Source organism: Doryrhamphus excisus, chromosome 1 (assembly GCF_030265055.1).
Source record: "Doryrhamphus excisus isolate RoL2022-K1 chromosome 1, RoL_Dexc_1.0, whole genome shotgun sequence".
Taxonomy (NCBI): Eukaryota; Metazoa; Chordata; class Actinopteri; order Syngnathiformes; family Syngnathidae; genus Doryrhamphus; species Doryrhamphus excisus.
Window position 1 is genome coordinate 24,563,224 of NC_080466.1, and position 18,405 is coordinate 24,581,628.

General features: G+C 39.9%; 1 protein-coding gene across 30 annotated transcripts in view; it reads left to right on the forward strand.

Moving 5' to 3' along the window:
- The first annotated feature begins 299 nt into the window (after positions 1–299).
- The window catches only part of madd (MAP-kinase activating death domain), a 50,027-nt gene continuing 31,921 nt past the window's right edge, over positions 300–18,405 (forward strand). For 8 of the 30 annotated variants that reach the window (XM_058067271.1, XM_058068604.1, XM_058067527.1 and 5 more), the window contains exons 1-7: positions 302–624; positions 4,446–4,649; positions 5,360–6,001; positions 10,629–10,932; positions 12,226–12,357; positions 12,553–12,666; positions 13,821–13,901. In XM_058067271.1, the coding sequence (XP_057923254.1) occupies positions 4,591–4,649; positions 5,360–6,001; positions 10,629–10,932; positions 12,226–12,357; positions 12,553–12,666; positions 13,821–13,901 (1,332 nt within the window). In that variant the 5' untranslated portion in view covers positions 302–624; positions 4,446–4,590. Of the gene's footprint in view, positions 625–4,445; positions 4,650–5,359; positions 6,002–10,628; positions 10,933–12,225; positions 12,358–12,552; positions 12,667–13,820; positions 13,902–18,405 lie in introns of all 30 variants that reach the window. The other 22 variants (XM_058068771.1, XM_058068682.1, XM_058067360.1 and 19 more) reach the window with 6 other exon arrangements.

Here is an 18,405-nt window from a genome sequence, read left to right on the forward strand (position 1 = left end):
AGTGCCTGTATCGCCGATACCGATACTTGAGTGATTTTGAGGATTAGGCAAAAAAAAGGAAAAAAATATAACAAGACCACAATGCAAAGAAAACAAGCTGAAATGTTGATAGTAACCAATAATGACGCAATGGGTTGTCTTTATGTGGCCCTGGGTGGAAAAAAATAGACGTTCCTGTATTGGATTTATTACATGCAATTGTTTGAGCTGAATACAATGAACAGTTATTAATTAATAGCAATTAAAGGAGAAGTGAAAATAGTGATGATACCGCGACTGCTGTTGTATCGTTGATATCGATGTTTGAATGAATCCGTCCACCCCCAGTATGCGGAACTCTCCATACGGATGAGGATGAAGAGGAGGATGTTTTGAAGGCAGGTTGGAGCTGACCAAGGAGAGGCGGACACGCACTTTGCATCATTTTTAACGATGGCGAAAAGGCGGAATTTACGGTCCACGCCTGTTACTTATGTTTTTAACTTCCACACGACGCTGTGAGAGGAAGAAGCCGACTCCTCCGCTCGCTCTTTGGCCGAGAAGGACATCTACCCAGGCCGTCACCGCCACCAGCAGCAGCTGGCGTCTCAGCGACGGTAGCAGCTAGCCGGCTAATGTCAGCAAGTGAGGATGTCATGGTGTTCGAGTCCGAAACTGTACATGTTGTCAACGTTCGCGTAAACACGTTGTAGTGTAGTGTATTGCCAACGCCACCATCGGTTGTTAATATTTGACAAGCAATTAAGAAAGACAATGCTACTATTAGCAGCTAACTAGCTAATCCAGTGATGACGTAGGAAAGCAGTCGGGTTGAACGTATAAGATGATCCCGTCGGTGATGTAATTAATATCACGATTGACAATTGAGAATGACGCTATAGTTAGCTAACAACAATTTCATCAGCATAGCGTATTATAATGTCATAGCTGCCCTACGACGGGTTGTTCCTACTATCGCTACAATTATTTTATTTGTATCGACATTTCTCTTTTTTGCGTTCATATAAATGGGATTTGAAGTATCAATACAATGTTTAGTAGGAACCTCACCTTTTTAAAATAACGCATTTTCTTCCCCGCCTATTCATCTATCCTGTATTACATAAACGCTATGATATATGTTGTTGCTTTAAGGGGTGGGCATCCTTATTGCAATTTATATTTAGATCTTGCCTGCTGGAGATAACGAGATTGATTCGTAACAGACGTCCAAACTGTAATTCAAATGTGTCCTTTTGTACTGCGGTTCTTTGTAGCTGGTAAGAAGAACTGGTAACATTGTGAAAGCCCCTTTAAGTACCCAAAGAATGTGGCTGCCTGAAGACTACTTGGTCCGGCATCAGCTGTTTTTATTACTGCCATTGCATCTTGAATGGGGACACTGTACAGTGGAACCTCAGAGGTCTGCTCTGCAGTGCTACTTGACTTGGAATAATATCAATAGACATAATCCATTCCAAGGGTCTGTAAAAGCATTTAAAAAATAACACAACTAACTACATGCTAACAGTAATGTATAAAGTATAATATGTACTACGGTACACTTTGCAGTATAAAGAGGATTAGCATTGTATGCAAATGATAGTGTCTTGGGTGTGTTTTCAGCTCAATGTGAAATGTGATAGTTATTGCCTGGAAGCAGAATATTTAAACACAATGCAAAGATACAAAAACTTGCATACACCCTTTGGTATATAGTTGACAAAAACTCATATTTTTTGCTAAATTGTTCTTCTGTCGGCACGGTGGACGAGTGGTTAGCGTGCAGGCCTCACAGCTAGGAGACCAGGGTTCAATTCCACCCTCGGCCATCTCTGTATGGAGTTTGCATGTTCTCCCCGTGCATTCGTGGGTTTTCTCCGGTTTCCTCCCACATTCCAAAAACATGCTAGGTTAATTGGCCAAATTGTCCATAGGTATGAATTTGAGTGTGAATGGTTGTTTGTCTATATGTGCCCTGTGATTGGCTGGCCACCAGTCCAGGGTGTACCCCGCCTCTCTTCAAAAGACAGCTGGGATAGGCTCCAACCCCCCCGCGACCCTCGTGAGGAAAAGCGGTAGAAAATGAATGAATGAAATGAATGTTCTTCTGTCAGAAGAGTAGAAAATACCCTCTGACAATTTCATATGCTGTCAAAATAATGTACTTTGTGCAGTTAGCAGAAACTAGTTAGCGTACTGTACTGCTGTATATAGATATATTTTGCACAATCATTGACTTATCATTTGTCAGTCAACAAGTCAAGCCTGATGAGTGAGGGGATTTAGGCTCCAAAATTACATGAACATATGGTGAAAGACTAGTATACATATATATATATATGTTGTTATTTATGCACTTTGCTTAGCATAGTGTGACTTTGCAGGGAATATGTGTTGTGTGCTCCTGCAAAAGGAGGAAGCTGAAAGGCTGGCTGGTTTTGTACTTGTAATGTACTACTGCACTGTATCTTGATAGGTGTTGATTTGAATACGAGGATAGATTTTGTTCAGGGCGGTTTGGAGGATGCTAAGGGTGCAATTTCACAGACAAATTTGTCAAAGGCTTTGTCCAACAGATTTCATAGGCTATAAGGTTTTTCCCTAGTGGTATTCAAATTTGAAATTAAACCTACCTGAATTGTTTTGTTTGTGTCAGACGAGAAGAGTTTGAATATTTTTTGGAGTCGTGCCTTAATATGTTAAGCCTGTTATAGTTTTATTTACATAGGTCTGTCCATACTTACTACTAAGGTACTTATAAAATTGCACTTCTGGTTGGATGCTAACTGCATTTTGTTGCCCTGTACCAGTGACATGAGCAATAACAGTAAGACATAATAACAAAAAGTTGAATCTAATCTAATCTAATCTAATATGCACACTTCTTCCACTTTGACAGTAAGTAGTTGAGTGTGGCTTTATTTGTATGCAGCCGCCTGCGATTCTTGCACAATTTGAGTCTTTGGGTGAAAAATAGTAAAAGCTAGTGTAATGTTCAAATGACTTCCAGTTGATTCAGATTACAGATGAATTTTCAGTACGGAGTTGGACCCGACTGAATAAGAGAAAACTCGGTAATCGTCCAAATGTGTGTATATTCACTCTTATTTTTCACTGATATAATGCAGGCAATCTGGTATTTTTTGGGTGGACTAGCCGACCACACCCAGTACTTTCAAAGACTGGTAAAGGGCTGGTCATCCAACGCCATCGTTTCCATGATGAAATCACAGATTGCACTAGCTCTCCGTTGGTTGCTGGCAGAGTCTTTTGCATTTTTCAAATGCTGCTGGCCACTTTTCAAATGTTGCCACAAGATCAGGACAATCCGGTTGCCGTATAACGTTGGTAACTCTGGACCACTACAACTTGGTATATGGTAATGCGCCTCAAAGCTGGTTGCCACTCGACTCCTGCCACACTAGTTAAACTTCCAGCCTTCAAAATAAGCCCTGACACACATTTAAATAATATGTCATAAAAATAGCATACACCAAAGGGGCTTTTTCCACTTTTCTGACCTATAAATGTAGTTAGAATGTTGTATTCTTGTGCTAAACTATGCCAAAGTTCAGATAATGAAACTTGCTCATTTCGAAGTGAGCCCTGAAAGAAGTTTGGGATGGCTCAAAACACTCTGTTTGAAAAGGTGTGGTAAAACTGCCCCTTTGTGATGTCACAGAGGTCGGCCTTCCTTATATGGCTCATAGTTAGGGAGCACTTTGGCCGTGTGAGCAATCACAGCGTAGTGGGTGGGCCGTGGGTGGAATAAATGAAAACGTTAGGAAGCACAAATCAAAGGAAATACAGCTGGAATAGTTGCAGATTCTGCAAAATCTAAAATGTTTTCTGTGTGGGTTATTGTGTGTAGCTGCTCTATAGGAGACTTCAACTAAATACAAAGGGTCGAAAAATGAACACTGTAGGTCCCCTTTAATAAAGCTATTACAATTGCATCTGCAACTACATTGTCTTTAACACAAATTGATCTATAACCATGTTAAATGATTAGTCCAACCCAAAACGTCTTATGCACACCCATGTATTGCAATTGGCTCTTTTATTGGATGGACTTGTATTGGATCTTCTACTGGGGACCTGACTCGGGGAGGTCTGGCCAAACAATAATGTTGTGTAATTAAAAAGTCAAGCATATTTACTGATAAAGGCGACAAAAAGGTGTTTGGTACGTTCCCTTTCCGGTTGCTGTCATTGTATTTGTTTTGCTTTTTGTTAACGTGTTTTGCACTTTTCGGCCTTCATAAAGAAGCACTTAATTTGCTGAGACTTACTCGCCTATAGCACAGTACAAGTAATCTTGTTGATTTGGAGTGTTTGTTTTAAATGTATTTTATTTATGTAGTTATTTTTTTTTATTGGTATGACATCATAATTCCTCATCTCGGTTTAATAACGATCATGCACCCCTGAAAATAACAATATTTATCTGTTTTATGTTACAGGTCGGACCAAGTCATTCTGGAATCCTAATAATGGTTCTAAAAACACAGTATTTTGCAACGCTAATGAAGTTTCCTGCCTGTGATTGAAATCCACCACTGTATAATGTCCCGGATGTCGTGAAATTGAAGACGTGTTTGATCCAACATGGAGAAAAAGAAGATGTGCCCACGACTCCTGGACTACTTGGTGGTGGTTGGTGCAAGGTAATAATTTCCTAGCCTGCTGTTATCAATATGCTTTGAAGAAATATGAAATTTTTAATGCCAATATGCACATATAGAGTGTTCCAGCAGGAAATCAGACATGTTGCAAATATTATTTTCTAGGTTTTTTTTTGTTGGATCCATGCAATGCAGATTCATCAAAGAGCAGTAACACGAGTATTGTGTGTGTGTGTGTGTGTTTTTGTCATTTTCAGCAAGATTGATATATTGGACATGTTGAGGTTTGTCAGTTGAAAGACTGTATCCCAACAGTAACCCAGATGAAGGCATAGAAAACCTTTTCTTTGAAATAATTTTTTGATGAAAATGTTCCCTATATCTTATGGTAGCAAAGTTGTTGTCATCGCTGCTGCTAATACAGCAACTCATCATTTTTCACATCTTCAGAAAAATTAAGATATGTTTTTTGGTGGATGAATGAAATATTGTCCATCTTCATTTTTATTCCCAGTTCTGCAGCATATACAGCCATATGAAGAAGCACATAAAAGGCCAGAGTATAATGTCTTGCTTTAAAGTTCTATAGTTCATCAAAGAGCTGTTCTGATGGCAGCCTGCTTTATAGCCATGCCTTAAAATGTGGGATTCAATATTGTGCTTCTTGCCATTTTGTCTTTACTTCTCTCTGTTCTTTTACGCTCCAAAAAAATACGCATTTCAAACGAAGTATTTGTCCATCTTCCTTTTAGGCAACCCAGTAGTGATAGCGTGGCCCAGACACCTCAGCTCCTCCGCCGATACCCACTGGAGGACCACCAGGACTTTCCACTCCCACCAGATGTGGTGTTCTTTTGCCAACCAGAAGGCTGCCTGAGCATACGCCAGCGTAGGGTTAGCCTTCGTGACGACTCCTCATTTGTTTTCACACTGACTGACAAAGACTCAGGAATTACTCGCTATGGAATCTGTGTCAACTTCTACCGATCATTTCAGCGTGGGCATCACCGTTCCCGTGCAGACAAGAGTGGTCATGCAGAGACGGCAACACAAGGGGGGGACGTTTCAAGTGAGGGGACTGAAGGTAGCGGTGGGGACCAGTCTTGTGTTATATCACCGCCCAGCAAAGCTGAGTCAGCTCCTCAGCCTGCTTCCGGAGATGAAATTGAACAACAAAGCACTGAGCAAAATACTGGGAAAGCTGCACAGCTCAGACGAAATGCAGCTAAAATGGCTGCCAGGAATCGCAACAGTACGCTGACCTCACTATGCATACTCAGTCACTACCCCTTCTTCTCCACCTTCAGGGAATGTCTGTATATTCTCAAACGGATGGTGGACTGCTGCAGTCAGAAGTTAACACAGCGTGCTGGACTTCCTCGCACTTTCCAAAGGTGAGTCTTGTATTATTATTGTCATTCTTTTGTGTTCCTGTTGTCTCTCTGCAGGAATTAGATTACTAGAGTGTGCAAGTAAGAGTTCCAAAATGATTTTGGTGGTGAATTTTGGTAACTATTTTATTTCTAAGTAAGAGGCTCTGCTGTCATATCCTTATTGTGTTTTTGTATGTAGCAGGCAACACGACAAATTAGAACACGGCCGGCCTCAGTTGTTGCTATGATTGATGACTATTACAGATGCTGTGTGTATGTGTGTGTGTGTGTGTGTAAAGCATTACACACACACAATCTCAGATGCTGTGTGAGTAAAGCATTACACGCACACAATCTCATGTGTGGGAGAAACACCTCCACAAACAACCATTGTTTCACATGATTGACTTAGCTAGTTGGCTACTTACTTCACCCTCTTGGATGCATAGGTCACAGACACATATCCTCCATTTTCCCTGGTCTCACTCGTGGTCACAAAAAGGGCACATTCACTTTCAAGAAATATACAGCGGAACCACATTGTGCCTCATTAATTAGTTTCAGAATGTCAGATGCTAACCAAATACATATTTTTTTTCCCCCATAAGCAATAATGTCAATATACTAAATCTGTTCCAGAAAGCCAAAAATGTTAAGAAAAAACATGTTTTTGTAATTTAAAAATAACAGTTTAACATGCAGGAAACAACTGGTTATTTTTTTACCTACATTGAAGACATCATCCAGACCCAAAGAGACAAAGTGGCAGCAAGATCAACCAGCACCACCTTCCTGTTTTGCCATGAGTTATTTGATGAATTCAGTTGTGTTTCTCACCTCACTAACCCAAAATGGAGCCAAAGAAAGTGGCATTTGCCAGCATTTTGACCCAAAAAATATTTGGAAAACACTATTGAATTTAAAAAACAATGTGCAAAAACAGTCACAATCATCTTGTACAAAAATAATTACTTGTTTACTAATTTATTGTCTAAAGGACTAGTGTTGCCATTGGCTTAAGTTTTTATTGATTTTGGCTATTTTATGGTTATTTTTTTGCAAATTTCCCTACTGAGGGACGAATAAAGGCATATCTTATCTTATCTTAATTGCCTCTGTCTATTGTATCTTTAATGGTTCCTGGTCTCAATGCTAACCAGCAGTAGAACATGAACGCTACATCATCTGGTTGAAACACTATTGAATCAATATATATGTATATAAGGTATATGGGGAATAGGTAACAGTATGGGTTGCTGCGCTTTTGCTGGCAGGCCCATAATAATTGAAAAACAGGGAGGTTGTGGGAGTTGATCTACCTGTCACATTGTGTCCTTGGGAACAGTCAGGTCTTCGATGAAGGTAAAAGTAACATAAAACATTCTTTTAGCCCTTTCATTTGACATTTATTTGCATTTAGAATTGTTTTATGACATCATAAATGTTGACAACATAGCTGACTTCCAGTTTGGGTTGTATTTTATCATTGGTGATTTAGAGTAACCGGCCACTGCCAGTATTTTTCTCACAATACATTTTACTCCTTGTAGGATGATAACATCTCCTGAGTACAGTTGCCCACGTGTCACATTTTCAGCCTTGCATGAAGGCATATTCTGTGAAGAACTGTTTTGTGTGTGACAGCAGTTACGAGCCAGAGGCAGAGGGAAGTGGATAATTGTTCTGGCAGACATGGACATGGTTGGTTGAAATGTTGCAGGCAATGACAGAGGAGGAGACACAGGAGAGCCATTCTATGATGGCCGCAAGGTTTTTTTTTTCAGTGATGTCAGTAACCGATTGAGGTTTCTGGTTTCCTTTGGGAAGCAGCTGCTACTAATAATTTGTGCAAAGAGGCATCTTTGCCACAGGCACACTGTCCAACACACTAGAAATGGCTTAATGGCATTGTGTCTACAGCGCTTAGCGTTTGACAACCAATATTGCCTCATTTACTTGTCGCCCAACTGATAAACATGTACAGTACATATACATATATACGGTGGTATGAAAACCTTTGGACACCCCTGATAAATCACCGATTGTTTGGATCAGCAGTTTCAGTTAAATACAGTATATCATATAGCCAGTGTTGGGCACATTACTTAAAGAAAATAATTAGCTATAGTTACTAGTTACTTCGCCAAAAAAGTTACTGACTTACTGAGTTTTTTTACAAGTTTTTTTCGGGGACATAATGTACATTTTTACCTTTTAAACTCAACAAGGTTAAAGGTTGTACTTCCCTTTGGCAAACGCCGTCTTCTCACTAGAGTCCTCCTCACTCGCCATCTCTCACTGTGCTGCATCTACCAACCGGCACATTGGATGTGCTGCTCTAAACACCCGCCAACCCAAGTTCTTTGATTGGGTGAAGACGCAATCTTACTAAACCTGAGCCAATCCTCATTACTTATGTGGTTATCTCACCCCCTCCCTTGTCACTCTGCAACACACTCACTGCGCTGCAGATTAGTTATGAAGTCAGTGATATATTTTTAGGCGGCTGCAGTAACGGGGTGTCGAAAATGGTAACGGCGTTATGCTGACAATAAGAGTAATTAGTTAGATTATCCGTGACTGAAAAAAGTAACAGCGTTAGTAACGCCGTTTATTTAAACGCCGTTATTCCCATCACTGCATGTAGCAGACAAACACAGCGATGTGTGAGAAGTGAAATTATGTTTATAGGATTTATAGAAAGTGTGCAATAATTATTTCAACAAAAGTAGACAGGTGCATCAATCTGGGCCCCCTTGTTTTATTGATTTTAATAACTTTAGCACTAATTATTGGAACACAAAATTTGTTTGGTAAGCTCATTGACCCTTGACCTGCATACACAAATGAAGCTAGCCATGAGAAATGGTATTTAAGGTGGCCAATAGCAGGTTGCATCTTCTCTGAAGAATAGCACCATGGCAGCATCAAAACAACTGTCAAACGACCTGAGAGCAAGATTGTTCAACATCCTGGTGTACGGCAGAGGTGTCAAACTCATGCCATGGAGGGCTGAGATACTACAGGTATTCTTCCCAGGCGGTCACTAAAGCAGGTGATTTTAATGATTAACCCTCCTTTGGTTGGAGGGAAGGAGCTCGTCTATTAAATCACCTGCTGGAGAAACTGGTTGGAAAGAACAACCTGCAGTGCTTCGGCCCTCTGTCGACACATGTGGTCTAGTGGAAGGATACGAGGTAGCTCAGAGATTTCAGTGGGCAGGTTGAGGAACATAGTGAGGAAACGGAAGACCACAGGCACAGTTCTAGTTCAGGCCCCGAGTGGCAGTCCAAAAAAATCTCAGATAGGCAGAAGCGATGGATGGTGAGAGCAGTCAAAGTCAACCCACAGACCAGCTCCAAAGACCTACAACATGATCCTGGTGCAGATGGTGTTACTGTGCATCGTTCAACTATTCAGCCACACTTTGCATAAGGGAATGTTGTCATGTGGAAGAGTCACTAGATGTATGGTAAAGCACATTTGGACTAGCCAGCTTCATTTTGGAATAAAGTGCTATGTACTGATGAAACTCAAATTGAGTTATTTGGACATAATAAGTGTATGTATGCATGGTGGATGAAGAACACATCAGATGAACAAACACTTGCTACCCACAGTAGCATTTGGTGGTGGTTCCATCATGCTGTGGGGCTGTGTGGCCAGTGCAGGTACTGGAAATCTCGTTCAAGTTGAAGGCCGCATGGATTCCAGTCAGTATCAGCAGATTCTTACCAACAGTGTTCAAGAATCGGTGACAAAGTTGAACTTGTGCTGGGGCTGGATACTTGACAACACAATGACCCTAAACACTGCTCAAATTCTACTAAGGTCTTCATGGAGAGGAACAAGTACAACGTTCTAGACCAGGGGTAGGCAAACATTTTGACTCGTGGGCCGCATCGATTCAACACAATTGACCAGACTATATATATTACACATATAATTATAATAATATAATAATAATATAACAGTCCACCTGGAATTATTATATATGTAAAAGTGTCATGCGACCTTCTATATGTGCTTGTGTTTTTTTGCAGGAGCACTTTGTAAACAGCAGACCACATCAAATAACCAAATTGATTAAAAAAGCTACCTAAACCATCAAAAGGTTGGCTCTAGCCATGATGCCAGGTTGTATATTAAGTTTCAATGAAATACGTTGGAAAGAACGGGCATATTTAAACACTTGGCGGGCCGGATGTGGCCCCTGGGCCAGACTATGGTATTCATGGAGTGGAACAAGTACAACGTTCTAGAATGGCCGTCTCAGTCCCAGACCTGAATATTATTCAATATCTGTGGTATGATTTAAAGCGGGCTGTCCATGCTTGGAAACCATCAAACCTGATTCAAGTGGAGATGTTTTGGAAAGAAGAATGGTCAGAAATACCTTCAACAAGAATCCAGACCCTCATTGGAAGCTATATGAAGCGTTTATTTCTTTTGGGTTGGGATGCCGAAATGTATGCACCTGTCTACTTTTCTTTAAGTAATTTCAACCTAAATATATTGGGATATGAGTTTTTTTGGTCCATATGGCCTCGCCCTAACATGTCGCCATGTGCTTATTTCTCAATTTCTTAAAAATGACATACAAACGAGTTAACTGCTACTCACTTCTGCCTAATGATGCCCTCCTCAGGGACACCATGTGGCGAGTGTTCACTGGGGCCCTCTCAGTGGAAGAGAAGAGTAGCCAGCTGCTGGCTGACCTGCGGGATATTGAATCCTGGATATACCGGTTGCAACGTTCACCCGTGCCAGTGGCAGGTCAGAGGCGTGTGGATGTGGAAGTTCTGCCCCACGACATCAAACGACCTCTCACCTTTGCCCTGCCTGACAACTCCCGCTTCTCAATGGTTGATTTTCCATTGCACCTGCCTTTGGAGTTGCTGGGCGTGGATGCGTGTCTTCAGGTTCTTGCCTGCGTCCTGCTCGAGCACAAGGTAAGCACATATTGATGATTAATTCATTCCACATTATTGTGTACACATGGAATCTACTGTTAAATGCGAAATTTCATGGAAATTGACATAGTCGGAATGAAATGCTGTCATCTTGACGCAAAGGAACATTCGGCAGGGGGGAAAGATCTCCTTAAGCGACTGCTCATTCAACACTAACCAGCCCCCTCCCGAACTAAACACGCAGACCTGAAACACTGTATGAGTCGACAACTACACGAAAGTCTCACCGAGTGTAAAATGGCTGTGTTAGCTCAGTTTAGCGGTGCACGCTGTGCTTGTGTAACTCAGGCTGTATGAGGCCTTCGACTTGTACGAGCTCTGTCGTATGAGTGTTTCAGAATGATTGTTAACTTTGTGCAAGTTGTGAGTGAAATAAAGACTACAGTCACAAAGGCACCCAGCTCATCTCACTCTCAGACAAATGATATTCCCAACACACACAACACACTTGTGGACATCCTGTTTAATCGTGCACACCAAAATAAGGGTCTCATGTAAAATAGCTTACATTAACAAAGTGATTTCAGTTCCATTACAGACGATGTCTTCCATAACCACGAGCAAAGCATGGACTTTAGACTTAGAATTTAAAAAACGTTAGCCAAGATACATCTGTCTCTGAAATACTGGACATCATCCAGTTCTGTATTGCATCAGTCATTGTCAGAATTCTTGGATTTTAATAATGTACATTTTATTGACTGACACAAAAAGCACACTGTGGTGGTTAAATAAGGCACATAAAATACATTATCAAAATTTTATACAATTTCAGAAAATTTGGGTGAAAAAATAACGACTTCTGTAGTTATGAGTTTCAGATTCAAATTAGGTAGGAGGTTTTTTTTTTAATTAATTTTTTTAATTTGGGCAAATATGTGAAACATTACAGTGCATTTCTTACATCAATCAAAATATAACTTTCCATTATTTACATTTGTATTCAACTATCTGATCCCAAGCCCAAAAGGAGTAGGCTGAAGCAAAAGCTTATAAATGCCTACCCCTTTTTGCAGGATATAATCGTGTTCATGCCACAGTCTTGTTTTCCCCTGTTATTATTATCATTGTAATATTATTATTATTATCATTATTGTTATAATCTTTATCATCATTACCATTATTATTGTTATTATTATCACCATTATTATAATCATCATTAATATTACCATTTTCACCATTATAGTTGTAAAATTTTTGGATTTTTTTTTGTTTATTTTTTTAATTTTACAGAGTTCAGTAGTTACATGATTCCCTTTGTCTTTTCCTCAGGTTATCCTTCAATCTCGGGATTACAATGCTTTATCCATGAGTGTAATGGCATTTGTGGCCATGATCTACCCTCTGGAGTACATGTTCCCTGTCATCCCCCTATTGCCAACATGCATGACCTCAGCTGAACAGGTACAACACATTACAGCTGTGTTAGATGTGATTACAAAAATAAGCAATGAGCAATTGTGATCTGAGAAATGTGTTTCAGTAGTTTTCTGTTTATGTGCATGTGAACAATTGGGGTTATAGAAGAGAGAAACTGCGATGGGAAGCAGATATGGAAAAGGTCACCCTGATTACTTATGAAGTTTTCCTTCTGCACAGCTCCTTCTTGCCCCTACACCCTATATAATTGGTGTACCAGCCAGTTTCTTTCTTTACAAATCGGACTTCAAAATTCCAGATGATGTGTGGCTTGTGGATCTGGACAGCAGCAAGGTAAATACATGGGCACCAGTGATGTCACAGTTACTAAGAAAAAGTCATCTGATTCATGAGTACTGATTACTGAATTAAAACAAATTACTTTATTTTTAAAGTAACAAAGTTACATTACAAGTTACTTTTTCAGTTACTTAACAGCGGCTTTCACCATAGAATGACAACCGGTTTGTTTATATAAAGTAGTAATATTGAAAATATAACTATGTTATAGTTGTTACATGTTTTTAAAGTTGAAGTTGAAAGTTGGCTTTCTATTTGCTGAAAAAAAATGTAGCGTCGGGTATGTTGTGTTGCTCCAAGCTGCTGTTTTGTGTGTGGGCACTGGAGGCAGTCGGGTTCAGCTTGCGGGTTGGAGTGGGCATTTGTTCACTTCCTGCTTTCCATAATTATCCATAACATATTTTTTGTCCCGTACCTCGTAGGAGGTGATATGAGCATCCAATGCCATAATGGGTACCATAGTGCGTGTCAATATAGTGATATATATAGCACATCATGACTGGTTCAAGACTCTTCATCCTTGTATTTAGCAAACATCAACTGCTTGTATTGTTTCTTGAATTGGGTCATCGTTGTGCATTGTTTGATTTCCTTACTCAATCCATTCCATAGTTTGATTCCACATACTGAAATGCTATGGCTAGCATAACGTAGTCCTAGCATAGAAGTGTTTCAAATGTACTTCTTCCCTGAGATCATATTTCTCCTCTCTTGTAGAGAAGTATTAGATGACATTTTTAGCTAATTGCTTATTTTTAGCCTTATGCATTATTTTAGCTGTTTGAAGATGAACTATATCAGCAAGTTGAAGTATTTGTGATTTTAGAAATAAGGAGTTAGTATGTTCTCTGTAGGCGGCATTATGAATTATCCTTACTGACCTTTTTTGCAGTACATTTAGCCAGTGAAGATTGCTTTTATAGTTATATAATAACGCAGAGTGACTGTGGATAAGTAACTTAAATCAGATGACTTGTTTTGAAATAGTAACGTGTTAGATTACTGAAAAAAAAGGTTATGCAAGAGTTATGCACAGACATGTTACCAGCATCACCGATGGGCACAATATTTTCATTCCTTTTGTCGTCTTTCGATCACTCAAGAGACGAAGATAACTAAAGAGTATTCTACATGCATGTGTTTTTCAGGTTATAGCACCTACAAATGCAGAGATTCTGCCACCTCTTCCAGAGCCAGAAGCTGGCGAGCTTAAGAAGCATCTGAAGCAGGTACTTTGTGATTTGTCCAATTTTGCTGTCACTTCTTGTTTTATAACATGAGTCCACTACCGTGCCAGCGCCTGCTTACAGTTTGCAGTTTTGCATTTTCCCAAAGTTATGGGTACACATGACTTTATTTTTAAAAAAATCTCAATTTTCTTTCATCTGCAAAAATATTTGCATACTGTCCATGTGATCTATCGGTGTGTTCCTCCAGGTTCATCCAAAAGCCTACATTTAAGCCTTCTCTGCATATATTTGTCTCTGGAATTGGCGTTCTCCATCTTCAGCAGTCCTGTGCCCTGTCATTTATGAAGGGATGTGACATATAGGTCCATGTGCACACGCGTCCCTTTATTAAATAAAACAAGAAAAAGCCATCTTTCACACTTTACACAGGAACAAGTGTTTTAAAAAACGGACTCATATTTTATACCTTGCGTTTTTACTTGCTTTACAGCATTTTTTTTTCTTTTTTTGTGGTTGTCTAAACAACCCCCATGCACTTTGCACTAAATACTAAGTGCAATACATTTCTTAAGAATTCTGGAACCCAGGTAATCTTTAGGTAGCCAATCATTGCTCGTTCTGTTGACTTCTGTAGAATAAAATTATCAACCTGTCTTTCAACTTTTATCTCATGTGAAAGTAATGGAAATTAATTTTTGTTGTGCACTAACAAAAAACAATGTTTTCTGCTCTGTTTTTCTGTTCTGTTTGCACGCTGTAGCTCTTGAAGGTAAAATCAAATCAGGACACTGCTATCTAAGCAAAGCCATTTTGTAAAGCTGTGTAGTCTGGAAGCAATTTTGGATCCCTCTAACATGTATCGTCAGAGTGTGGGTCTGGAAACACACATTGTGCATTACTGCTTCTGCATTATAAGCACACAAATGTCCATACCCATCCTTCAGTTAAACAACTATAGGAAAGTAGCTCAAGGGGGACATCTTCATATTTAGAGTGAGTTAAAAAACAAACATTCTCAAACAACTTGACATTTCTCTTGTGACACTTACTTAGTTTTCTCCAATTATTGTTTTACTGGCTAGTATTTGTAATGCAAACAGAATATAGGAGCATTTTATTACTTAATTTTTGTCTTATATATCTTGTAGTTTTTCAAATGACAGGATTATGTGGCTAAACAGCAATTAAAAACAACGCTGTGACGCGTATCAGTCTTAACGCCGCGTTTCACGGTCGCTGTATCCGTCGTCGCTGCCGCTGTGCGCCAACAATGAAATCCCAGCGGTTTCTGGTGTGGCTGGTGGATAAAACAACTCGGCTGGACACACCTTTCACCATTTCCAGCCGCAACATTGTGTGGAAAAGTCACTTGTTTGGTTGCGCCATTCAGGCCATGAACGCCATTACGATAATGTGTTTTTCTTATGGACTTGTTAGTTAATTTATTATTATTATATCGGCTCAATTTAGCAGGCCGGAGGACATTTGCTTTATCCCAGCAGTCCACCTGTGCAGAGAACAGGAGTCTGTGATCTTCGAGGCTGGTTTGGACCATGGTGAAGAAGGCCTCGTTAGAGTTGATGACACGACTTGAATCCGGCGAACCATCAATTTTGTCTCGAGGGACAAATATTATGTTAAATGTTACAGAACAGAACCAGAGTACAAAGCGATCAAATAGCCCATCTTACTTGAGCATACTATGTACTGCTCAAACTTGTACCCCCAGTATATGTTCTCCTCATGACTCTCAGTGCGGTTGTTGCGTGCTATGCGAGCAGCTTCTGTTTCCACTTCAGTGATGTGAAGTACTCCTTGGAACTTTGTGACTGCCAGCAACCAACTTGACAGGTTCTCAAAAAAAAAGTCCAAATAATTGATACCCTCAAAACCCTCCAAAAACTGTGTTGAGCTGCTGTTACCACTGTGTAGTACTAAAGAGGCCTTGCCTTGCAGTGGGTTGGCTTCTGGTTGAGTATAGCTTTCACTTTCATTTCTCAGACATTGTTCCTGAGTTTCACTTTTCAAAGGGAGTCCAAATGTTTTCCCTCCTGAAGAAGTTATGTTACTCAGTTTCTGACAATACACAGACTCAATGTTGGTCGTGAAATGTGCCTGCAGAAGTAATTCTCTGTGCAGCATGCAGGAGTATTGCAGAGCATACCTGCCTCACTGACAAGAGATCAGCGTTTCAGTCTCCTTTGGGCATCTCTGTGTGGTTTTTGCATGTTCTCCCTGTTTCAAACTAAAAAGCTCTGTTTCTACAAAAGCAGGGTTGTCCAAAGTATGAGGGCCACTTGCAGCTCATGGCTCATTTTTTCTTGGCCCATTGCACATTGTAGAAATGTGCAAAAAACAAAAATTTAGGAAAAGGTACCATCACATTTTTCCAACATAAAAACTATATGCATCTGTTCCCTGCCCCCTTATATTGTTTGTATGTATGTTGGTGGAGTGGGGGTACTCATAAAATGTATTCTATGTTGGCAGGTCTGGATTCATTTTGAAACACATTCTAGAATTGTCCAGTCTAAATACTCACTAAATATAGCTAAGTTGACAACACTGATTCCTCCTGCTCCATCGTCTTATTCTCTGGGAGACCAGGTGTGTTTGAGGTGTGTTCAGAAGCAGCGTTACAATGCCACCTCCGGTACGGGCTTATAATGACAAACTACATTCACAGACAGTCCCATTACAGTGTGTTTTTGAGCAAGGAAAAACGGGTAACACCAAATGTATTTGTGACGGTCCAAATTCATTTTTGGCAAGCTGCAAAAAAAAAAAAAAAATGCATATACGCATAACAGGAGAAACTAGTACTGATTATGGTTATGTTATGTTCATTCATTCATTTTCTACCACTTTTCCTCTCGATGGTGGCGGGGGTGCTGGAGCCTATCCCAGCTGTCTTCCGGCGAGAGGCGGGGTACACCCTGGACTGGTGGCCAGCCAATCCCATGGCACATATAGACAAACAACCATTCACACTCACATTCATACCTATGGACAATTTGGAGTGGCCAATTAACCTAGCATGTTTTTGGAATGTGGGAGGAAACCGGAGTACCCGGAGAAAACCCACGCATGCACGGGGAGAACATGCAAACTCCACACAGAGATGGCAGAGGGTGGAATCAAACTCTGGTCTCTTAGCTGTGTGGACTATGTTATGTTAAATGTTTTCAATTATTTTTTTAGAAGATTCAGACATAAAGCATAAGTAGCTATTGATGTGAAAGAAAACATACTTGCACTGTAGACTGCAGTTTTTTACTTAACATAGAAACTTTGTGTTGCTTTTATATCAGCCTTTCATATTTTTTAGATTGTGCTATTGCAGTAGCAGTTGAAAGTATGCTAGTGCTTGCCTAGTTTTTTGGAAAGATCTGCTGCTGTACCATTTTTGCCCCACTGTAAATGTTGGTCCAGTTGAATTAGTTGGCATGCTTGAACACTATACATAGTTACAGTTGTGGTCATAAGTTTCCATAACCTCACTGTGGGCATATACATAATCGCAATATTTTTGTTTTTAATTTAAGGGAGAACAATTGCACAACTTACATCTTTGACCACAACTGTATTAATATTAGTGCCTGGGTTTTTTGCAGTGTACAATAGTAGTGCTTTGTCTGTTTTCCTTATTTTCTTTTTCATCATAAAACATTATTAGTCTTTTGGACCTCTTCCTCTCACAACCCTTTGAGTGTCAAACAATATATATATATATATATATATATATATATATATATATGCACACAGTATATGTATGTATGTGTATATATTCAATTCATGCTTGTCACACTTGTCGTTTACTGTGGACATATGGCAAAACAAATAGAACGGGCCATGATTTTGTCATTCTGTCGTTCCATTCCAGTGACACTTGCCACCTTGGCCCTTCATGTAAATTTCCCTGCATATTTTTGTATTCCCTTCTTAGTGTCTGCTTAGATTGACTGTGATCACCCAAAAGCAGATCTTCTCCTGTGAAAATAAGGTTACTCATTTACGCTCCTGTGGAAATGTCATGCCCCTGCACGGACATCCTCTTTCATATTACTTTGCTTGTGACTACCACTACCACTTGTCATGCTCAAGAATTTAATGAAATGCATATGAGTGCTTCGGAATATTTTATGCACCACTTAATTACACACTTCTTAGGTCTGGCTTGAGCATGACTCAATATGTGTGCATTGCCTTTTGCATCAGTGAGCCCTGGTAACCAGCAGCAAATACGGTTAAGCTAATCCTTTTAACAAAGACATTCCACCAGTCCCAGCAACTAAATGTTCCATTATGCTTAGCTAAACACTGGGAAGTCTGCAGCAGTTCCCTCAAAGCAAGACAGTAACTTTGCCCTCCCCATTTTCCTCCTCCTGCCTCTCCTCAGCAATGACACACCCCCGACAGGCATCAACATGTACTACAAGGCCAAGCTTCAGTCAATAATTCAATTAATACATTGGAATTCAGTCAGGAGACTAAATGATTAGATAATTCACATATCATTTGTTGTTTTTGTAACTCACAAAAT